The 25,821-nt window shown below is 35.3% G+C and overlaps 1 protein-coding gene across 1 annotated transcript in view; it reads left to right on the top strand.

The window, feature by feature from the left end:
• Positions 1-24,612, top strand: part of LOC140433923 (ionotropic receptor 40a-like) — a 74,377-nt gene extending 49,765 nt beyond the window's left edge. Inside the window, exons 8-14 of the mRNA XM_072521895.1 lie at positions 5,549-5,708; positions 14,287-14,415; positions 14,486-14,586; positions 14,724-14,892; positions 14,962-15,058; positions 22,015-22,253; positions 24,337-24,612. Coding sequence (XP_072377996.1) covers positions 5,549-5,708; positions 14,287-14,415; positions 14,486-14,586; positions 14,724-14,892; positions 14,962-15,058; positions 22,015-22,253; positions 24,337-24,536 — 1,095 coding nt within the window. The 3' untranslated portion in view covers positions 24,537-24,612. The remainder of the gene's footprint in view (positions 1-5,548; positions 5,709-14,286; positions 14,416-14,485; positions 14,587-14,723; positions 14,893-14,961; positions 15,059-22,014; positions 22,254-24,336) is intronic.
• The last annotated feature ends 1,209 nt before the right edge of the window (positions 24,613-25,821 follow it).

Here is a 25,821-nt window from a genome sequence, read left to right as displayed (position 1 = left end):
TGGCTGCTTGCACAGTGTTGTCATCATGTGGATGAAGAAATACCTCCTCTTTGCCAACTTTGATTACCTTATTCTTAAAATCCAATTGGAATCCATGCATATTCATTACGTCCATTCCTAATATAACATCCTCTTCGATGTCAGCAACTATAACAGTATGGACGAACTTTTCTGCTCCAATTCCCAATTGTACCTGGATTTCTCCATAAATGTTGGCACTTTCACCTGTAGCGGTCCGAAGTCGCAACCTCGTTGGTAACAGTTTCTTACGGCTATTTATAACTGTCGTCGGGCGTATAATGGTTCTGGTCGCTCCGGTGTCCACCAACAACGTATGCCTTTTACCATTTATGTCTCCATCTACATATACACTATCTCCACATTTCAAAGAAGCTATTAGTATGAGAGGGTCCTTGGAAAAGTTACGGGTCGAAGCTGTCATCCTAAGGCCGACTCGTTCTAGTTTTCCTGATGGTGAGTTTCTTGATTTTATGGTCTTCGTTTTCTTGTATATAATACTTTTCATCATATTAACGAGCTGGTCATGTTTTTCTTCATCTCCTTCCTCTTTTACAGTCCTAACTTTACTGTACCTGCCAGAGGCCTGTGTAGCTGACTCGTATTCGAGGGAGGCGGATAAGACATCAACCAGCATCTTGTGACGAGCTAATCGCAGTGTTCTCTGCATTTCATGATCAATGAAGACCATCAAATCAATAAATATTTGACCATCAATAAATATTTGAACGGCCAATTTTTCCATCATGTCTTCGGGAGCTGTTGAATAAGCATATCGTACTAATCTGGCAATATCTACCTCATATTCTTGAAGAGCCTCATCTTTCTTCTGTCTTCGATTTTTAAGCTGCGACTGATATACATGATCCAAATGTTCGTGGCCATATCACATATTTAACCTCTTCTTCAGTTGTTCGAAATCATCCGTCTCCTCTACGGCTATGGTCTGAAGCATATCTAAGGCATCTCCTCGAAGAGCGATAGTCAGGTTTACAGCCTTTTCTTTTTCAGACCATCCATTCGCTCTTGCAGCTTATTCGAACTGTTTCATGTAGTTGTTCCATGACGATTTTCCGTCGAAAGTTGGGACTTTCACACGAACAGAACCTCCACTTCCTTCAAATTTCGGCCGTGTTTCCAACTTACATTTCGTCTCTTCTTCTTTTATCTCTACTGTAATTGGATTGTTTCCTCTCTCTGCTGTTCCTGTTTCCTCCATCTTCCTTTCCATCTCTTTCCATATCTTTTTTCAAAGGCCAACATATCGGCAGTACTTGGTCTTTTAACGACGATATTGTATCGTCGAGGACAGATATCTCAGAAGTGACTTAAGAGATTTCCAAAGAGATGTTAGCAGAAACTTTGCTTTCCAGAGAAGAAATCTCGTTAAAAACTTTGTCTTCTAATGATGCGATGTCACCAGAAACTTTGGCTACATCAGAAGAAACTTTCGAAATATCGTCAGAAACTTTGCTCTCTAATATGCGATGTCACCAGAAACTTTCGAAATATCTCCAGAAACTTTGTTCTCTTATGATGCGATGTCACCAGAAACGTTGGCCACATCACCAGAAACTTTGGCCACATCACAAGAAACTTTCGAAATCGACGAGATATCAGTAGCATGTTTATCTTCAAATATATAAGTTTCCGGGTCTAAACCCTCTTCCTCCAAAGCGTTCTTTAGTCGTTGGACTAAATCGGCCTTTTTTCTGGTAGAAGCTAATTCTCTATCCTCGAGATGTCTTCTTAAATTCGTAACTGTGAGCTCATAGATCGTAGTCATTTTCACTATTTATTTACTATTCCACTTTTTCTGACACCACTGCAGTATTTTTATTAATCTAATTTATTGTCTCTATTTATTATCAAAGGTTCTACATTTATAACACTTACAAGTTTATTAGAATCTTTATATATTTATTACAGTTTTACACTTATCACTAAGAACTAGAACTAACTGTTAATAGTGCACGATACACTGCTATGTTGCGGAATTGGCTACGTCCAGAATTGAATAATTTTCCAGGGTATAATCCAGGTAATACATGGTTCCAGAAAGACGGTGCTACGCCACACACAGCGAACATTTCAATAAACGCCCTAACAGAAATGTTTCCAGGCACACTGATTCCACAAAATGGTGATATTCGTTTTCCCCCAAGATCACCTGACCTTACCCCTATCGTGGGTAAGCGTAAAACATCGTCTACGCTAACCCACCAGCCACCATCGAAGAGCTGAAGCAAAATATTCGCAACGCTATTAACAACATTCCAGTGGATATGTGTGAGCGCGTCTTTCTCAATTTGCGCTCCAGATTGCAAGAGTGCTACGAGCGAGATGGTCAACATCTAACGAAAGTGTTATTTAAGAAATAAAATCCGCATGTTCTGTGTGTCTATTTTCCTAATAAATGTTTTTCTAACAGGTTCTGACACCGAGTTTTATTAATTTAAAAACTAAAATCTACTCTGAGACACCCTGCCTATATATAATATCCAATATTTAAGAAACTACATTATATTAAAGGGCTGTACTTGCATAGCATAGCATAATAGGATGTGTCATATTATGTAGTACGATGTGTCTATTAGAACAGCCATATCCAGCATCATCGACGAAAGAAGGTCTTAGTAAACTGGTCCGCATAGGACATCCAACTCTCACATATGTCATCATGAGCAACTGCATTGATCTAAGTTATAAGTTAAGCCAAGTGATAAACCACCAGGTAATTGCCGTTATTAGCGATCTTATGGTAGGTGCAATGATGAACAGTCATACCATCACGACAAAAATGAGAAAACATATTCTACTCATCATGGAAATCGGACAAAATTCGACGGGGGAAGAACACAAAAGGCTGCACTTACTCGGTCATGACCCTAAGTAACCCATACCAAAAACAAAAAACAACTCCTACTGCATCGTTGAAAGTCCTGCTAAATCTCTACCACTACTTCATATCTTTATACAGGGCGAAGCCAGATCCGTGATGCACAGATTAATCCATAGTCAGCGACATATAAGCCAGATGCATGGTGCTGACAACAGAAAGCTAATAGGAGCTAAAAGCCGATATGGTGATGTGGAAACCCATCGATGCAACAGCTACGAGATATAGCTTTAACAATAAGTTCACAATTAATATACCAGGCAGGAAAGACTGGAATAAAGGTGTACCCATACAAGCTGCTGCTACCTGGTACACGGATGGCTCAAAAAGATCGGAGGGTGTGGGGGCCGGCATAGTAGGGACAAACCAAGCAATACATTTCCCGGTAAGTTTAGGAGGATGTGACAGTTTTCCAGATGGAAATAACGGCAATCCATCACTGCGTGGAAGAAAAAGAAAGGCAGAAAAGAACGTTCTGTTCAGTTGCCATCTTCACAGATAGTTAGGCAGCGCTTAAGGCACTCAATTCTGTAGAGGTCAATTATAAGCTAGTATGGGATTACGGTAGTCTGGGTACCGGGACACGAGGGTCATAAGGGCAATGAAAAAGCAGATGAAACGGCCAAAGAAGGCTCATCAATACCATTCATTGGACCGGAACCCTTCTGCGGCGTTGCAAAGTCAGTATCAAGAACGGCTACAAGGAAGTGGGTAATTCACAAATTTCTGGAATGGTGGAGGAATTCACCATAACAGACAGGCGAAACAGTTCATTACAGAACATTTGCCAAAACTTACGGCAGACCTAATAAGCAAAGACAGGAAAACAGTCAAAGCCATAGTAGGTCTTCTAACAGGGCACTGTAAGCTGAATAAGCATTTGAAGCTGACGGGATTATCAAATGATGATCTGTGCAGATTCTGTCACCTCGAAGAAGAAACAGCAGAGCACATTTTATGTCAGTGTGATAGTCTGGAAAATGTGCGGTTCTTTGCATTAGGAGAAGAAAATCCACCGGCAAATAGCTACATGGAAGGTACAGTCTCGAAGCTACTAGACGTTATAAAAAGGGTCAGGCTAGAGAATGTTATCTAGGACTAGAAAACCACAATAGATCTGAAAAGGTCGCATTGGAATAGGCCAAAAAGCCGCCTCTCTAAATTTATCTATCTATTTATCTAACCCATACCAAAAATGGAGAAAGTATAACTTATGAAAGATATATTAGGTTAGGTTAGGTTAGGTTAGGTCAGTGACACACAATGGCTATGGTCTAGAAAATGTTCAAATTGAAATCATTGGGTTTCTCCGTTAATTCTATTCATCTTCTTGCTCAGCTTTTCCCTTCTCAAGGATCGTTGTTCGTTACTCTTCGTAGCCACTCATTTCTGTCCATCGTGTCTTCTTCATTTAAACCTTTATCCAAGTCCTCTGCCAAACCGTCCTTCCATCTACTTCTCAGTTTTCGTCTACTTCTCTTTTCCTTAACTTCTAACAGCTCTATACTTCGTCCCACATATTTATCATCTTTACATCTGACGTGACCAAACCATTGCACTATTTAATCTTGAATCTTTTTTGAAAATGTAGTCATCCTGACTCTTTCCCTAACCATGTCGTTCCTAATCTAGTCCCTTCTAGTCTTACTTAACATCAACCATAACATTTTCAGTTCAGCTACCTTCACCTTCATTTCCTGTACTATCGTTACAGGCCCCACTTCTCCGCCATTTCACCAATGCAGGTCTCACACACTCTAGTATATCTTTCCTTTCGGATATATATATTCGGATAGGTATATCTTTCCTATTCGCTTCCAGTTAAATCAACCAGCCTGTATTCTGTGGACAATTTCTCAATCTAGTGTCCCATTTTCCGTTATTCTTCTTGATGTGCCTATCCGTTACGAATGTTGGCGATCATCATGGCAATCTTTATCTTAATCTTTATCTAAGCTGCACAGATGTTGTATTGAACCAGATTCTGAGGGTCTTTATGCCCGAAGAACTGTAACTTTCGGGATTTGATGGTGGTCAGTACCTCTCGGTTCTTATTCATTTTTCTAAGGACCTTCTTATTTGTGACTCGGTCAGTCCACGGGATCTTAAGCATTCTCCGATATAGCCACATCTAAAATGCTTCCAGTTTTCTTCACATATCTTCGTTCAAGGTCCACAATTCAATACCATAAAAAAGGACAGAGAAAACGTAGTATCGCAGCATTCTTACTTTTGTATCCGTTATATATGAGCCAAATTATTTAAATTCTCCTACTCGTCCTACACACATACTTAATTTTTTCTATTGATGGATTAATATTCATAATGGCCCTTTAACGACTGGAACTATCTGCAATTCACCACAAAAGGATTAAAATAGTTAATAAACATAAATGTGATAAACAAAAAAACAAATTACTTATAATCCGGACTTAAATTTTATGAGAAAAAGTTTTTTTTATGAAAAAAAGGATGAATGTTTTGGCGGCAGTAAAGAGGAGAAAAAATCAGGAAAAGTTTAGTGAGAGACTTAGATTATTGACGTTGATATATCTAAAGCACCAACAAGAAAATTTGCAATGTAGATACAAAATGAAATATTTTAAATAATTAATAGAAACATATTTTTAGGTTTGGCCAGCTATCGGTCTAACAGTAATTGCTGTTGGTCCTGTTTTATACTTACTTATAGCTTTGCCCAATTTATGGCAACCAAGATTTAAAGTTCGGTCCTACTCCAGATTATTTTTTGATTGCACGTGGTTTACAGTAACCATTTTATTAAAACAGAGTAAGTATGAACAAATATTTAAAATAAACATATTTTGTAAATACAGAATAAATCAATAAGCTTTTTTTAATTATGAGTATACTCTTTGAGGGAGCCTTTGAGACTGGCTACCTACATAAGAGGGATGGAAATCTTTGGATTCCAAGCCTTACTTCAAAGGACTTGTAACTGGATGTATATCCATAGGTTTGGTTCTTCAGTGACCGTTGAAGGATAAGGATTCTTAATATGAGCAAATATAGCTCCAGAGAAATAAAAGCACTTTTGAGTTTATCGATTTATAATTAAATCTTTTAAGAGTATAGAGGCCCAATACGGCCGTAGCTTACTATACAATATCAAAAATTCTTTCTTTATAACACGTAAAAGAAAACCGAAAATGAGAAAATGCCCGAATTCGGCGGAGAGAAGTATTTAATACGTGAATTGAGAGTTTTTAAATACTCGATGCCTCGATCGCGATGTGTGAACTTAAACTGATAAATCACTACTTGATGCGTGAACGTGAAGATTACTCCTATTTTATTTAGGTATGAAAAATATTTAAGAGGTTCAGACGCCAGTCAGTCGGGTGTCGCGAACAAACTTGATGAAGTGACTGTTCTAGTTATTTTACACTAGGAAAAGTCTAAAGAATTACATTTTTATTTTATATTTTAAAACAATATGTTCATTTCTGGAACACTCTTCTTCTTGTTGTTGTAGGATATGGTCCAGTTTATTCTATCATCCCAGCTCTTGTTATCTTGATGTCCAACTTGATGTCATACCACCTTTTCGAGGGTATTCCTAGTGGTCTTTTTATATTGGGTTTATGTGCTTTTGCCAATTTTGCGATTCTTTTTGGGTCCATTCTGTCGACATGATCTCTCCATTTGCGGCGTCGTGCTCGTGTCCATCTCACCACACCCTGGACTCCAGTTTCTTTTAATGTATTCTAATCCCTTATTATATATCTGAGAGAAATTCCCCCATAATAATTTTATGAAACAAATCGAAGTTTAAAAACAGGTGGATGCAATATATATCGATTTTAGTTGTAGTGATTATTTTGCCTACCACATAGAGTATTGCTATGGGGGGTTGAAAATTGGGGACAGAAATTACTGGGGTGGAGATAGGGCAAGCAAAACAAATCGAAACGTTGGCGAACGGCCACTCAGGGTTTATTTGGAGAACTGGGTCGTGTATAAGTGAAGGACAAGGGGACTGAAATGGGGTAACTACCAAAATAAAACAAAGGGGTACTTACATAAATCTCCTGGACAAACAAACAAGAAGGTTCCCAAGCTATTTAAAATAAGGAAGTCGCTTTGAAGAATCTTCCTGCTGGATGAAAGAGAAGGTTCTTTCTCCCTAAAAACATAAAAAGGGGTTAGAAACTTTTTTTTTTAATAAATAAACAAATTGGTTTAGGGAAAAAATTAAATATTTATTGCTGTCTCACCACAAACAGTTACAAAAGGAAATGGTACAATAATACTATATTAATAGTTACAAAAATAAATACAAAATAACAGAGAAAGACACTTACTATGTTTTATCAGTTAACAAACTCTTGAAGTTGGAGATACTACAAAACTTACAATTGTTAATGGGCGACAATTTGTAGCAGAAATAAATTATTAAAAATGAAAAAATAGCTTTTTAAATAAAACTATGCATAGAGGTTAACCTTCTTTACAAAAAAAAAACAAAAACAAAATCTCTATTATGATTAGGTATTTACCAAATGTTAAAAAAAAATAAAACTAGCTGTCAGATGTCAATATTTAATTTTAAAACTGAAAACAATTAATATGACCGCTAAGCCACGCCCTAACGTCTACAATTTTAATTATCACAATTTCTTAAACTGTTATGAAAGCAATTATTATTAGAAAATGTTTATTTTTACTTTAAAAAACAACACAAAAGAGTTACCTGGATTTCACTACAATTTCTGGGGTTAGGAACTGGACTTACTAAAATTTCTGGGGGTGGAACTGTAGTTAGGTTCTCTGTCACACAAAAAGAATTCATCTCCAAACTGCGAAAAATGTTCTGAAACGGCTTCTTAGGGCAAACAAATTGAGACTGAAGTTGGCACTGGACGCAAACTTTGGAAACTCATCTCCTTAAAAACTCAACAATGGAACATGTGGTTATCTTTCAAATTTGTTGAAAAAAAACGCCGTTTTACAAATATTTCAGATGAGAGACGGCATACAAATAAAAAACAGTGATTATTCTTATCAGAACTGACACATTACATTGTGTATAAATCACTTTTTTTCAACAAATTTGCCAGTTTTTCCGACAACACACTGCGCCTGTTCTCAATGACTTCTCTTCCACACCTTATAACTGCACTATTAACTGCTCATTAAACTACATATTTTCCATAACATAAGACGAAAAACGAAAAAACATTACAAATTTGACGAAAAATTTGGACTAAACTGAGACCAACTGCCCCTGACAGCGGCCTCAGCGAGAGTGATGTAATTCTCTTTAAAAGTCATTAGCCCAACTGGGTAAAAACCAAACCTATAAACGGGAATATTTATTTAACGCGCAATATCCTAAAGTGGCTCTCGATCAAAGAATACCGAAGAAATATGCATCTGGGATATGTAAAAAAACTCTAAAATGTGTTTATTATCGACCTCGGCGACTTAAAAAAATTTAACTTGTACGATAGGAAACAGAAATACATTGAACATATTCTTCGGTGATTTAATACATACGGGGTGATTTCAATATATACCAAAGAATTTAAAAATGCTACACAGTAAAGCATTTGATCGTGTTGATCATCAAATTCTTCTTGCAAAATTGCTTTCTGTGGGATTTCATGTTTATTCGGAGCACCTCAGGTAATGATCATCTGAGATGCTCCGAAGGGAAGACACATATCACGTATTTTTTTCAACATATTTGTTAATGATACTGTGAGCTGCTTTTTAGCAGTCAGTGTTTAATGTTTGCTGATGACTTGTAGTTCTGGAGGGTTATAGGAGATTTTAGAGATCAGTTGTCTTCACAAGCTGATCATGATCGTTTATATAATTGGAGTAGGTGAAATGGTCTTTATTTAAATGCTAATAAGTATTGTTATATCAGTTTTATCTGAAAGGTGAACAGGATTGGTACAATTTATTTCATTGATGCGCAACCTCTTAAGTATGTCTCTTCTTTAAAGACTTGAAAGTTACTTTAGATGAAAGACTTTTCTTGGTGGAGCATATCAACTTAATATCCATAAAGGCTTCTAAATTACTTGTTTTGTCACAAGAAATTGTAAGTATTTTTCTATAAATGTAACTAGATTAGTTTATTGTTGCCTTGTAAGATCCATCTTGGAATATTGTTGTGTAGTATGGTCAACCTACTTTCAATGTCAGGTTGACACATTAGAAGTTATTTAACATAGGTTCTTAATCTACTGTGTATTTAGAACTGATAATATTGTTCTTAATCATGATTATACTAATATCGAGCAATTACTAGAATTACCACCACTTAGTATTAGGCGGCATATTTCAGGTGCTGCTTTTATTTTTAAAATTATAAATAGTCTTATTGATTGTCCTTACCTGCTGAATAAAATCAGATTTATTGTTCAATATTTAGCCTTACGTCATACAACTACTTTTAATATCCCCCTTCATCGAACATAATATGGTAATAACAATACGTTACACAGATACATGAGATTGTGAAATAACTCAGATGTTGACCTATTTAATACTAGTTTGAGTCAACTTAATAGGTCTCTTGTACTTTTATAAGTTTATTTTTTTGTATTATTGTATTTTTACTGTTATTGGGATTATTCCGTTATTAAATAAATAAATAATATTTCATTTCTCATCAATCATTCAATTCGTCATTATTCGTCATCAATCATCAATCATTCCCATCAATCTTCTTGTAAGCGACGTTCTAGCTCTTATTACTGTTGCTTATGTTAGTACTGGCCTTAGAAATGTTTCATATATCCGGATTTTGATCTATCCGCTCATATATTTTTTCCTCAATATGCTATCTCCCAAGTATCCCGATATTCTGGCTGTCTTGTTGACTTGTTTTTTACTGCCTCTGCAGTATTTCTACCGTACGATACATTTATTCCGAGGTAGTTAAAATTCATGCCATTAGCTGGGTCTTTTCGTGGGATAGGTATAAGATGTTTAACTCGTGTGCGGTTATGTTGAATCTGTAACGTAGGCACTTGAGGTCATCTGCTATAATTACTGCATCATCCGCATAGCAAAGGATACTCAAAGCTCGTTTTCCCATTTTGTGGCCAATGTGGGTTTCATTTATGCTTTCTATTATTTTGTCCATGATTATGTTAAAGAGATTCCGACTGAGGCTGTCCCACTTCCTGACTGCTGAAATGTTTATTTCTTCGGCCAGTCCATGTTTCCTTTTATTCTTCATTACCCCTTTTAGTTGGACGCTGTCAAATGCTTTTGTGAGATCCACAAAGAAAAGGAAATGAGGTTTGTTGAACTCTATGGACTTTTCTACTAGTTGTCGTAGTATGAAGATCGTGTCGGTTGTAGATCTATTGGTTCTGAATGCTTGTTGTTCTTCTGATGTGCCTACGATGTTAATTAATTTCTGTGACAAGATTTTTATAGCAATTTTGATGTAGATTGGAACAGCGTTATTCCTCTGTAGTTAGGTGGGTCGATTTTTAGTTCTTTTTATGCTCTACAGTAGCTCAGAAAAAAAATACGGATATAGAAAGCCCTCCCCAGTGATTATAATATTGCAATACTTTACACTATATTCCCCACTATACTGTGCCAGCTTATGGCACCATTAAGCAGAACGATTCATTAGATTGTAACTCTGAGACAAATTTTAGAAAAATCACTGGACTGTAGCATAGATACTCACCACATATTTATATACTACAAGGCAGCTTACGACGCTGTAAATAGAAAACAAATGTTCAGAGTAATGAACTACTAATAAATCCTAGTTTAACAAAACTAACACTTAAAAAAGTTAAATGTAGAATACGAATTGAGGGAATCCAGTCTGGGTAATTAAATTTTTATCTGCGCCAGGGAGACTTGGAATGTATCAACTCTCTCCTGTATACTATTCAATCTGACTCTGGAAAAAGTAATACGTGTGTCACAAATCAGTGCAAATCCTTACCTATACTGATGATATCAATATTGTCATATTGGCAATGGACTTACAAACTTAATCTTAATCGGAAACAAAAATGAGCTTAATAATAAACACCAACAAAATGAAATATATGAAAATAAGCACGCAACCACAAATCCTACGAACTTATCTGGGCTCAATTTTCTTTTTAAATCCTCAATTATATCGATAAATAAAAAGGTGAATCTCTACATAAGCATCCCTCTACGATTAAGAATGCTAAGGGGCTACGTATTTAACACGCTATTATACGGTATAGAGGCCTGGACTCTCAAACAGAACAACATAAAAAATATTGAAAGTTTGGAGATGTGGTGCTACCGTCGTATGCTGCAGATAAGTTGGGTTGAAAGAGTCACAAACTTTGAAGTAATGCGAAGGATAGGAAAAGACCCAGAAATTTTGTCAACGATCAAACGAAGAAAACTCGAATATTTGGGTCACCTGATGAGAGGACATAAATACGCATTACTTCAAAATATAATGCAAGGAAAAATAAAAGGAAAACGGAATCCAGGCCGTAGAAGAATGTCATGGTTGCGTAATTTAAGAGAGTGGTTTGGCTGTACCACTAATGAACTCTTTAGGTCAGCTGTAAACAAGGTCAGGATAGCCTTGATGATTTCCAATCTCCGATAGGAGTGGCACAAGAAGAAGAAGAAATCTCTACAAAACAATAATACGCCCGATTTCAACATATGACTCAGAGACCTAGATTTTAACAAAAAGTAATGAAAACTCAATACATGACACAACAAACAATAATAGAGAAAGACTATGTAATTTAGCAGCGGCATTAAACATGTACATAAGTAGCACGAGATCTAAACACAAATACATACACAAAATAACATGAATGGGACCAGAAAGCCTGGAGGAAAATCAAATACACCATGTACTAATTAAAAAGACAAACAAACAGTCGATAAATGACGATAGACCTCACAGAGGGAGCAACATCGATTCGGACTGTATGCTAGTGATTATAAAATGTAAAATAAAAACAACAAAATATGAAAGGCGAAAAGCACAGAGAAAATGGGACGTAGATAAATTAAAAGAGAATGAAGTAAAAAAGAAGATTTGTATAAGAAGTAAATACAGAGATGCAGTTCAAAGAACAACAAATGGAGGAACAGTGGAAAAAATCTAACAAGGAATAAACAATGCAACAGATAGAGTGGTTGGCAAAGCGCAAAATAAAAGAAGAAATAATTGGTTTAACGATGAGTGCTAATTAGCAGTGGAAGAAAAGAATAAAACAAAGTGAAATATTTAAGCACAAGCAAAGAAGAGGAACGAGAAAAATACAAAGATCAAAGGCAAAAGACAAAGGAATTGTTTAAATCGAAAACAAAACAATAAAAAAGTAGAAGAAAACTAGGTAACTGAAAACGGATAGCTAATATAGCTATAGAAGCAGAAAAATGGCAGAGGTATTTTCTAAGAAATATATCAAGAAACGGATAGAGGAGACGAAAGAGAAACAATATCGAGCACGGAACAAGATGAAGAAGAAGAAGAATTGACCTATACATAATTGAAAGATAAAATGTACAAACTTAAAAACGGGAAAACACAGGGAGAAGATGGAATGTGTGCGGAACTTATTAAATAGGGTGGGGAGACACTATACAGAATATATGGAGTAAAGTAATGCCCGAAGAAAGGAAGAAGGCAATTATGGTGACAATTCCAAAACTAGGAGGCTATACAATATGCAAAAACTACCGAGCAATCAATTTACTGAATGTCAGGACTGGTATAATTAGAGACAGACTAACAATATATATACAGAACAAAGCATAGGAGGTTACCAGTACCGTTTCAGAAAAGGAAGATCCACAATAGACGCTATACATACGCTAAAACAAGTGATAGAGAAAACATTCGAGTACGATGGAGAAACAGATATACTTTTCCTAGACTTTAAACAGGCGTTTGACAAACTAAACACAAGAAAAATGATCTCAAGCAACATTAGACACCGGAAGAGAAAGAACAGAAATAATAAAAATAGAAAATGGAGAGATATAAGACAAGAAGATGCGCTCTCAACGGTACTTTTTATTCTATCACTAGACAAGGTAATAAAAAAGCTGTCAAACGCAGGAACTATAAACAAGAATGCAGTACAAATAATAGGATATGCTAACGATATAACCATAGTAGCAACAAATAAAAGGGCATTAAAGAAAACCTTCCAAGAAATAGAAAACGAAGCCAAACTGAGAGAACTGGAAATAAATGAAAATAAAACAAAATTCATGAACGTAAGCAAGAAAAAGAAGACACAAATGACAAAACTGACAATAGATGCACACAGTTTCGAAGAGGTTGAAACATTCAAATATTTGGGAGTATTAGTCAATAAAAGAAATGAAAATGTAGATATGAGAAGAATAATTCAAACGGGAAATACAGCGTTCTCTAGAAAAATGTTTAGAGATAAGAAGATAAGCCGAAACAAAAAAATGAGAATCTACAAAACGACCGTAAGACCAATAGTAGTATATGCTGCAGAAACATTTACATTAACAGCAAGAGAAGAAGAGCATTTGAAAGTTTTTGAGAGGAAGATTGTGAGAAAAATACTGGGACCACAAAGGGAAAACAAAGAGGAAGCAAGACTATGGATGAATCACGAAATACAAGAATGGATGAGTCTAGAAAACATAGTTTATAGCAATAAAAGCACAAAGAATTAGATGGTATCGACATATCCGTTGAGAGTTATAACCGAATGGATACCACCAGGTAAAAGAACCAGAGCCAGACCTAAACTGAGACGGACACAAGTGGAAGAAGACTTAAGGAGTATGAACATTAAATATATAGGAAGGACAATCAAAAAGAGAGAAGAATGAAGAAAAGTAGTGGAAACAGTGAAGTCACACCAGAAACTGTAAAACCAAACCCAGAATGGGATGATCCCCACACAAAAAGGATCTTCAAGTGAAAACCGATTCAGCTTCTTTGGGAGCGTATAGCTTGTATATATATGTTCCGAAAGATTTTCGCCGTTACTACAATTAAACCTAGAGCTAAGATTAATACTATTCCAAGAATTAATATTACAATTAAACTCAACAGTCTTCCGGGTTGAACCGCGTTAGTGGTTAGTGATCAGTGAAGTAGTATCTGGGGGCTCGGGAGACTGAGAACAAGGTTCCTTGATAACATCGATGAAGACATAAGAAATATGGCAATACTTGCTTTGCGGAGGAAGACGATGAATATGGATAACTAGAGAAAAATTATTGAGGAGGCCAGGACCCACACAGTGAAAGTTTTCACTTTCGCATATCTTGTTTTAAAAGTTTGGAGAAATATGTACTGTAGTTTACATAAAAAAATGTATGTTTTCAGTTATTTATCTACAATTTTTTTTCTTTGGTTTTAGCTGGACGCGAACCAAAATCAAACAACAAAACAAGATTCTTTATCATCCTGTTATCTTTTTCAGCTACTTACGTAATTAGCGATATGTATTCAGCTAATTTAACTTCTTTGTTAGCTAGACCTGGAAGAGGTAATTTTTCCAACTGTTGTTATTGAGTTGTTATTCAGTTTTAATAGTAAACTCTGGCTCTGTATTTTAGAAAAAGCTATTCATAATCTGTATCAATTAGAACATGCGATGACGTCTAGAGGCTACAAACTGTACATAGAAAAACATAGTTCGTCTCATGGATTTTTGGAGGTAAAAAATTATATAAATACACAATGTGGCTAAAACTATTTATCACAAATTGATTTTTAATTTTCATTTTGAATTCCTTATTTTTTTAATTATAGTAAATATTATTAAACATAATTTTTTTCGTTCTTGTTTTTTAGAATGGTACTGGAATATATTCTAGATTATACAATTTGATGATTCTAAAACAAGGATACAACGATATTTTAGTAGATTCTGTGGAAGTGGGAGTGAAGATGGTACGAGATTCGAGAAATATAGCAGTGATGGGGGGAAGAGAAACATTGTTTTTCGATATTCAACGATTTGGTAAAAACATAATCATTAATTTAAATTGCACATATTGTTCTACAACTAAGCAGTTGTTTGTTCTTTTAGGTCCTAGTAATTTTCATCTGAGCGAGAAACTAAATACAGCGTACTCTGCTATTGCGTTACAATTGGGATGTCCTTTTATAGAAGAAATCAATAAAATGTAAGTAAACTATATTTCACTCTCATTGTCAGTGTCAGCGGCAAAAATCCACCACACCCTGATCACAGTTCATGATGATCTTTTGTGGGGTTTGACCTTTCAGTGCTAACGCCTGGTCTCACAAAAGCTTGTTGAACTAAGTGGGCGCTCATAACGAGGCACCGACCCTCGCTCCGACCATAGGATCGTACCTATTATCGATCGATAGATAAAATAAATGCATTATTTTAGTCTTAGAGACGAGTGTTAGCTTTTATGATTGTACTAAAGGTGAGGATTGTAACTTTTAGCGTTGTTTGTTTAGTAAATAAAATATAATTTTTTTCACTTCATACAAATCGAAATGAACTACGAGGAAGAGCAGAATTATTTGCAGAGACTTCTAGAGAAAGTTGATAATGATGAATTGGAATGCAATGATTCAGCGGATAATTCTGAAGAAGATTAAGTTGAAATACAATATCTCGATACAGATAGTGAACAGGATATATCAGAAGCAGACAATTATGTTTTGCATGAGAGCATGAGGCAGAAGCAGGAAATATTTGCCGATGAATTCCTATTTTTCTTGGTAAGGATAAATAAACTAAGTGCTGTAAGCATCTTAAGTGAATGCGTACAAAAGCAGAACATTGAGTTACGCATGCAACAGGTGTAAAGGGGGGTGCTAGGGAGAAATTAATCTTGAATTATATTTGGGCTGTTTTATAATAGAGGAGACTAAACATAAATGTTGAACTACATCTTGATCCTCTTAATAGAACCTATAGAAAGACGGATATACTAGAAATAACATCACCTATGGGCCTGTTGTACATAGCAGCTTAAGAATACAATCTCAATTCTCGCGACTTGTTTAGAAAAAACGGTGCTTCCTTAGAAATATTTCACATTGTCATACGAGCGATTTAAATTTTTATTGGCATTTATTCGCTTTGATAATAAATAAACTCGTTCAGCAAGACAAACAACAGATAAACTAGATCCTAGACGAACATTTTTTAAAAATTTCAACTCCAATTTGCCACAGCACTATACCATATCAAACTATTGTTCAATTGATGAAAAATTAGAAGCTTTTAGAGGGCGTTGTGGGTTCAAGGTTTATTTACCAAAAAATCAAATAGGTACGGTATAAAAATATATGCTTTGACTGATGATAATAAAGCATATACCTCAAATTTAGAAATTTATGTTGGTCAGCAACCACATGAACCCTACGAGCAAACACAAAGACTTTGAATTTAGTAATACGCATGTGCAGATCTATCTAGGGTACCTATAGAAATATTACTCTTGATAATTTTTTTACCAGTAAGCAGCTAACTGATACATTACTGGCCAATCATCAGCTTACTATAATTGGAACTCTTCGAAGAAATAAGTCAGAACTGCCTTTGAAGTTTGCGCCTGCAAATAGGCGTCCTTCTACGAGTATGTTTGCATTTCAAGATAAATGCATTATTGGTACATATATTCCAAAACCGAACAAAGTGGTACTCCTGATGTCAACAACGCATTATGAAGGTGATACGTTGGATGCACAGCTTAACATAATAATTGATTAAAACGTCACCAAAGAAGAAGTGGACACTATTGATAAGATGTGTGTGAAAACTACAATTTTGTACAAGATTGACTAATCGCTGGCCCATGGTGATTTTTTATACAATATTGAATATCGCTGGCATAAATTCATTTATAATACACAAGTGTAATTCAGCTCGAATAGCCCAACGCACAACACTTAGAAGAACATTTTTAGAGACAATGGGTATGCCATTGGTTGAACCTGAACCACATGCAAGACTTGGAGACATTGCAACAAACATACCAAGGATGATAATTATCCGACTCTGAGAAATGTTTGATATCACGTTGAATGCGCAAAATGGAAACACATAATGGGTATCATAGGTATGGAATGTTCAGAAAAAGATTGACTTTTTTTAATTTTAAAGTTACCTCGTATTATTAGAATTGTTTAAATGTGGTTATTTAAGTGGATAAATTTATCTTTAGTTTAAAAATAATTAAACCAATTTTTTGTTTATAGTAATACTTTAAGGATTTTTCTCAGTTTTTGTAATAGTTGCTTGTTTTTTAAGTTTATTTTTAATGAATTATTTTGTGAAAATAAATGTTTGTAAATATAAATTTTAATGTGTTTATTTTAAATAAAACTGTATTTGTTATGTCCCTTGAAGTAATTAAATTTAAAAAATTTGTAAAATTTATAGTACTAGAACATGCATAAATACACGGTCCCAGCGACGGACGTTAGCACTTATACGTGACCGTAGTTGCGTCTCGTTAGGATCACTTTGTAAACGTTGTCAGCGCTACGTATAACTTATTGTAAGCTATGTGCAACGCGAGAACTGCGCGGTACTAACGCGACCGGTAGTGCCAAAGAATATATCCTTTGGTAGTGTCATTGTCCAGTTGGGTTGACGCTAACGTGGCGCTGCTAACGCGACAACATTAGGGCTCATGTAACAGGGTCCTTTGTTTAAATAATTTACATTAACATTAAAAGGTTAACTATAGATATAATACAAATATTATGTATTAATTGTAAAAAGGTATATTTTGCATATTTTGGTGTGAAAATTGGTGACCAAGACAAAGGTTGGGCTCCTCACAATGTATGGTATGTTTGTGTTTTAAGATTCAGATTTAAAGAAGTGGTCGAAGAAAGAAAGCTTTAAGATTTGCAATGCCTATGGTGTGGATAAAATCATTTAAATGATTTTTATTTTTGTGCTGTCGATGTACACAACAATGGATACAACTCTGAAAATAAGAAAGTGATTGTTTATCCTAACCTCCCGTCTGCTATCCGTCCGGTAGAGCATGGACCTGAACTGCCAGTCTCCGAACCTCCTCTACGTATTGATGACATTTTAAATACTAGTGAATCAAAATCTGATGAAAGTGGTCCAGGAAGTGATGGTGAATTTCAGTATCCTTCAGAAAATTTACAACCACAGTTGTTGACACAAGCTAAGTTAGATAACTTAGTAAGAGATTTGGGTTTAACAAAGGAAAAATCAGAATTGCTTGTCTCAAGATTAAAAGAAAAGAATTTGTTGTCACCTGGTATATCTATTTACAAGTTCAGGTACAAAGATCAACAGTTTGCTCAGTTTTTTAGACAGAAAGGGGATTTGGTCTACTGCCATGATATTGGTGGTCTAATGAATGGCCAACCATCTTGACTTTTTCCCTGAAAATCTGGGTGATGTCAGTGAAGAACAAGGCAAACGATTCCACCATGATATTAAGGTGATGGAGAAACGACACCAGGGACGGTGGAACATCAACATGATGGGTGATTACTGTTGGTCACTTCATCGGGAATAACAGAATGCTTCGCATAGAAGAAAAAGCTACTTGAAAAATTTTACAGAAATGCTTCGCATAGAAGAAAAAGCTACTTGAAAAATTTTACAGAAAAAAGAGAAAGAAAATACAAAAGCATTGACTCTTAAAATGATTGTACAGGCCTATACTATTACAAAATAAGAATTAGATAAAAGGTACTACGAGCCCTAACAACTATATGTTGGAACAAGCAGTTATTTTGCGAATATAATGCCAATTTACCGAAATTCTTTAATTTATTTTTTTTTAATTGTAAATATGAAATTAACAACATTTTTTATGATGTATGGAAATATTTTTGCGGCTTAATTATATATTTTATGTTGACTACTATAAGAGCTGGATAGCTTCGAAGCAGCCGTTCTGCTGAGAATATCACGTCTGTTACTCAAGATGTTGAAGAGGAGCCCGGAACATCGACAAGATGATGTGTCACGCAATTCGCTATTGGCCGGCGGTCCCTACGCAGAATTTTCTGCATTCTGAAAGATTTGAAGATGTTGCCTTACAAAGTGCAAACAGTCCATTAGCTGTTAGCTCTTGACCGCTAAATGTGTCTACCCTACGCTCGAGCCATCCTGAATCTCAACGAAGAGGAGGACGATTGTTCATCGACAATTATCATGAGCGATGAGGCTCATTTTCATCTTAGTGGTTACGTGAATACACATAATTATCATTTCTGGGGCTACAAAAATCCGTGTATCACACACAAAGAGCCATTACACCTGCTCAAAGTTACTGCGTGATATGCTGTTTACGCTAAAGGAGTAATCAGGCCATTTTTCTTTGAGAACGCTACAGACCAAACGACGACTGTAGACGACGCGCACTCAGAGCCATGATTACCAAAATTTTTTTTCCTCAATTGGATGAATTGGAATTTGAAACCATATCGTTCCACAGGACAGTGCAACGGCGCACACTGCTCGAGCCACAACCGATATTCTGAAGAAAGCATTTTCGAGTCGCTTAATAATATCTTGTTTTAGTGATTTGCACTGGCCGTCTAGATCACCCAATTTAACCGTTCCAGACTTCTTTTTATGTCAATATTTTTCTAATGTGTTAAATACAAAATGTCAAATTAACGTTTCTTCATCATTAAGCTTTTAGTTTGCTTTAATATCATTTTTAATAATTAATTTTCCTCTAACCGAAAAGATTGGAAAATTTTACAAAACGGAATTGTCAGACATGTATTTTGTCTTTTATGGTCGAAGTAATGGAAATTATCGACAATCTCAACGATTGTATGCTGAGTTGTACTCAGGAAGTAGAGTACCTCCATCATAAAATATTAGCTCGTCTTCACCAACGTTTGCGCCAAAATGGTACATTTTAAGAAACAAATAGCTGACTGCTGACGTCCTTGATAAGTACGAACTGCCCAACTAATAGAAAAAACAACAAGCAACTTAACTATGTTTAAAATTCTTAAACAACATGATCTAGAAGTCTACTACCTAGAAGCTTTTCCGCGCTCACTTTTTTGCCAACGCATTCTTCTTTAAATGGTGTTTTGTTTATATAAGGGGCTACTTTAGGCATTTTATACGAAATTTCCATAATAATCATTTATGGGCCAAAGAAAATCCAATTGTGTCTGATTGACCTAAAGAAAGCGTTTGACAGAGTAAGACTCAAAGATGTAATCCATCTTCTGTATAACAGAGAAGTTTCCCAAAATATTATCAAATCTATCGAAAACATCTGCCAAAACAACAAAAATGGAACAACAAAATGGAAGTCAGAATAGATGGACAACTTACAGAACCTATAAAAATCGGTAGCGGAATAAGACAAGTCGATTCATTGAGCCTCATGCTCTTCAATTTGATCATGGATGAAATCACCAAAAGCGTTAACAAAGGAAGAGAATACACAATGGGGAACAAAGAAATAAAAATACTCTGTTACGCAGACGACGCAATAGTGATAGCCCAAGATGAAGATAGTCTGCAAAGACTGGTCCACAGATTTAACATAAGAGCAAAAGAATTTAATATGACAATCTCATGTCAGAAAACTAAAACAATAGTAGTCAGCAAAGAATTAACCAGATGTAAAATAGAAATTGATGGCATCAATATTGAACAAGTAATGGAAATAAAATACCTGGGAATTACACTGTCCAGCTATGAAAACCTGGAAAAAGAAGTGAGAGATCAAGTACAAAAAGCAAATACACTGGCAGGATGCCTTAATAATACTATATGACGAAACAGACACATTAATACTGAGATGACGTCAAGAATTTATAAAGCCAGTGTAAGACCAATAATGACATATGCTTCAGAAACAAAAACCGACACAGCCACAACGCAAAGGCTACTGGAAACGGCAGAGATGAGAGCACTGAGAAGAATTACAGGAAATACGCTGGGATATCGAAAGAGAAGTGAAGACACTCGAGGAAAATGTAACGTACAGTGTATAAATGAATGGACACAAAATAGAAAAAAGAATGGAATAACCACATACGCAGAATGGAGGAAACCCGTGTCGTCAAAATAGCAAGAGATAAGTCATCAATCGGCAAAAGCAGTATCGGAAGACCAAGCAAAAGATGATGTGACAACCTTCCATAGAGGTATTAATCAACCAATGACCAAGCAGAATTGCTTATAAAGAGGAAGAAAAAGAAGAAAATCCAAATGGAATCTTTAAAGCTTATTTTTAAATATTTAAAAACATTTAAAGCGATGATCATTTAATCGATCCACATTTCGATCCAAACAAGTGAATCTTACCGTAGTTTGGGTAATGAAAAGTTAACGCATTCTTTTTAAATAAAAATCCCTACAGCTGAGATAACACTTATAGTTTATGCATGATGGTCCACCAGCTCATTTTAGCATTAATGTATTTAATACGTATGTAATCACGAAATATTGGCCTGCTCGAACTCCGGATTTAAATCCTCTATATTTTTGCAATTGCGGTTTTTGCATTTGTTGATGATCTAAGGAATCGAGTTATAGCCGGCTGTGAGACAATAAGTAATACAAGAGGAATATTTACGCAAATACGAAAATCAATGAGGTGAAGAGTTGAATCTTGTGTCATGTGTAACGGAAATCATTTCAAACATTTGTTGTAACTTTGCTGCTATTTTAAAAACGTTATTAGTCTTACTTTCTGTTATTGTTCTGATTTAATATTATTGTATTGGATACTTCTTGATAATGTATTACAGAAACGAAAAATAAGTTTTTTTGTGAAAAATTAAACGAGGAATTCAAAAATTAGTTTGTATTTAAAATATCTCAGTGGCGTATCATTTTTCTGTGTTAAATATAAAATTCTAAATTGAATGTCAAGAAATGACCAATAATTACCTCTTAAAACCCAATCAATTTAAATTGCATATCTCAACCGGTTTCATAGAAATAAATGAATCGTCAGTTTGTAAGAAAAATTTCAACACCCATTATCTCGAAAACGAAGCATTTACGGACATATGCTTATATAGCAAACTGTCATTATTTTTTATATGGAATCTCGAACCACTCCCTGAAATGTGTCGGTGCATATTTACTAACAACCTGTACATGGCTATTTTTTAGACTCATAGCAATATTTGAAGCTGGCATTATAACAAAAATGACTGAAAACGAATATGAAAAATTGGGAAAAGAAAAATCACTGTCGTCATCTGAAATTGCAGAGAATGTAGCTAAAGACACTAATAAAGATTTAAAAAGGCAATCTAAAGCCGAGGAGGAAAACGATAAATTAAAACCAATTAGTCTTAAAATGTTGCAAGGCAACTTTTATCTTCTATGTTTTGGAAACGTTTTTTCCGGTAAGTATTTTGCTAGTAAAACTTAAAATAACTATTAAATATTCTTAAAATAGTTTAATGAATTAAGCCAATCATTTAAATAATGGATACATAAATAGAGAAAATGAAAAAAAATCTCAACATAATGTTAAACAAGATTCTAAAACATCACATCGTACATATCTGAAAAAAAAAAATATTATAATCGGTTACCAAGTTTAAATTTTACAGAGGTGTTGGCAATCTAAACGGCTAAATTATATACAGTGACGGTAAAAAAATAGTGAATGAAACACATAAATCATTACTTTGTCATATCACCCCTGTAGTCGATGACAAGCTGGATTCTCTTGGGCATGGATTGAGCAAGGTTCAAGAAATATTCTTCTTCCATGGTCACCCACAATCTCTTCATCTCATCTTTCAGCTCATTTATTTTGCTCGGTCGATACTCTTGAACCTTATTTTTCATCATATTCCAGGCGTTCTCGATGGGATTAAGGTCGGGCGAGTTCACGTAAATCATTCTTTGCCATTCAACATCTAATGAGGTCAAAGCTTCTCTCAAGGCGTGCCAAAATCCAAATGTACAAAACCATAATACGACCAGCAGTGACATATGGAAGTGAAACATGGACATTGAGAAAGAAAGAAATCAATAAGCTATTAGTATGGGAACGCAAAATCCTGCGAATTATATATGGTCCTTGCAGGGACAGCGTGACAAATGAATGGAGGAGGAGATACAACAATAAAATAGAGACTCTCTTCGGGAAAGGAAACATCGTAAGATACATAAAAGCCAATAGATTAAGATGGGCAGGCCACGTGGTACGGAGTGATGACGACAGACTGATTAGCAATGTGTTTTGGAAAAGACCAGATGGTAGAAGATCGACAGGAAGGCCTAGAAAAAGGTGGAAAGACGCAGTCAGGGAAGACCTGGAGAAGATGGAAGTAAGGCCATGGGAAATAATAGCACAGGATCGGAATCAATGGAAGGCAATAGTAAACGCGGCAAAAACTCACGAAGAGTTGTAAAAGCCAATGATGATGATGATGAGTTTACCTGGCCATTCCAATAGGCGTTAATATTGTGATTATTCAAAAACTTTGGCACTGTCTTGGCTTTGTGAGCAGGGTATAAAGAAGTCACATTCATGAATTTCCCACAAGTTCAAAAAATGTTGTTCTAGAACAGTCACATAGTTGCTTGCTCCCATTGTAACATTCTTTGGCAAGAAGTACAACACTGACTTTCCTTTATTTCCACTAAACGCATCCCATAGCATTACACTTTCAGGATGTTTGACGGTTTTAACTGTAAACTTTGGATCGTAGCTTGATGCGGTGTGTGAACGACAAACAAATTTGGAGCTTCCTCTAACTAACCTAAACGTACTTTCGTAACTGAACATGACTTTTTCCATTCTTCAGCTATGCAATGCTAATAACTTTTACACAAATCTAATCTTTTTCTGTTCATTGCTTTTGTAAGCAAGGGCTTCTTAGCAGCACATCGACTTGGTAATGCTAGATCTTTCTGAAGCCGGTGACGAATAGTTCTTGTTGAAACTTTCTGAAGGAGATCAGGATGTTTATTTTTTAGTTCTGTGGCAGTTATGAAATGGTTCAACATTACTTCACGCTTGATGATGGTATTAGTCCTAGATGATTTTTTTTAGAAGCCCCAGAACCAGGTTTTTTTTCCGGAAAAGTCCCTGGAGGCAACGACGCAGACCGTTTCGACTAATGCCTCTCTTTAAACACGAATATCCCGTGCTACGGTAATTACAGAGTCCCCTTTGTCAAGGAACGTTAAAGCACGAACTTTCTCCTGTGTGTGAGTTTCTTTCGACCCATATTTTCATTTAAATTTAGAATTTAACGATCTCAAATTTTACTGTGTAAATAAAAAAAGAAGTTTAACAAATACTACTTGCACAAAGCCAACTGTGTATAGTACAAACACGCAGAATAAACTAAAATTGTTCTTCGAATTTAGTGATTTATTTGGCAATGTAAAGATTTTTTGCCGGCACTGTATTATATTAGGTATAAATTTTTTAGTTAATTTCTTAATACATTTTTTTTGTGCTTTTAGGATTAGTTTTAATTGGGGAAATATTATTTTATAAAAGAAAACTTAAAAATAAATCAAAAAGAAAAAAACGATCATTTATTATAAGTAAATGGAAGAAAATATTTATATTTAAAATTAGAAAATATCGACTGGTTTTACGAAGATTCTACATGAATGCTATGCATGATGCATTTGTTTCTACACTAGAATATGTGGAATAACAAACAGAATTATCAAAAAACATTCAACACCGATGTAATAAAAAATTTTTTGTTAATTAAAAATATAAAAGTGTATTTATTTTTTAAGTAATAGTAAAAAGAAATGTATTTATTATCAATCGTTAGCTGGCTACAGAAGCCAGCTAACGATTGATAATAAATGTTAATATATTAACTAATGCACCTATAAATGTTTTATTATTATTGGGGCTATATTATAGTACCAATTTTTATTGTTATGACTGGTATATTCCCCTATCTGTCCATTTCTTATTCTTTAAGTGCCGTCACCCAATCAGAGGTCGGATATTAGCAACCAGCCTCTTAAATTTTTCAACCATGACATTCTCCTTCTTCCTATACTTCCTTTTCATCTTATCTTTCCCAGTATTATTAATCTTAACATTTCATATCGTTGTCCCCTGATTACTTGACCCAGATATTGTAACATTCTTATTTTTCTTGCATGTATTTATTATTTCGTATTCTTATCGAAAACTTAGTAAAATTGTTGAAAGCGACCCTCTTAAGAGTCGAGTGTAAAGTTAGAGTACAGAACGGAGTTTCCAGAAAGTTCCAGTCTCAGATAGGACTTAGACAAGGAGACAGCCTATCATGCCTTTTATTCAATATTGCACTAGAGAAAGCGATAAGAGAATCTGGAATAACAACCAGAGGAACTATTATTAATCGAAGCGTACAATTACTAGCGTACGCCGATGACATCGACATTATTGCAAGAAGAAAGGCGGACGTGGTCGAATCATTCAAGCAAGCTTGAAGCAGCAACAAAAAGAATGGGACTAGAGGTTAACACTAGTAAGACGAAGTATATGAAAGTATCAAATTATATACAAGCAGCACAACCCGAAGATCTAACGATCGGAACATATACTTTCGAAGGAGTAAGAGAGTTTATATACCTAGGCTCACAAATTAATCAGAATAATGCAGTAAGTGCAGAAATTAACAGACGGATATATCTAGCGAAGAGAGCCTATTATGGATTAAAAAAAATTTTAACAACAAGCCTAGTTAACAAAAAGAACGAAACTAGTAATATACAGAACTCTTATCAAGCCCACCCTCACCTACGCGTCGGAAATATGGACGATGACAAAGAGCGATGAAGAACTTTTAAGATGCTTTGAACGTAAAATCCTCCGGCATATCTATGGAGGAGTACAGGAGGGCGGATTATGGCGTAGACGCTAAAATTTCGAACTTTACCGCGTGTATGACAAACCTGATATTATTAGGTCCATCAAAATAAACCGGCTGCGGT

This window comes from Diabrotica undecimpunctata, chromosome 2 (genome assembly GCF_040954645.1).
Source record: "Diabrotica undecimpunctata isolate CICGRU chromosome 2, icDiaUnde3, whole genome shotgun sequence".
Taxonomy (NCBI): Eukaryota; Metazoa; Arthropoda; class Insecta; order Coleoptera; family Chrysomelidae; genus Diabrotica; species Diabrotica undecimpunctata.
Note: the sequence above shows the minus strand (reverse complement) of the source record. Positions and strands in the feature narration are given on the sequence as shown.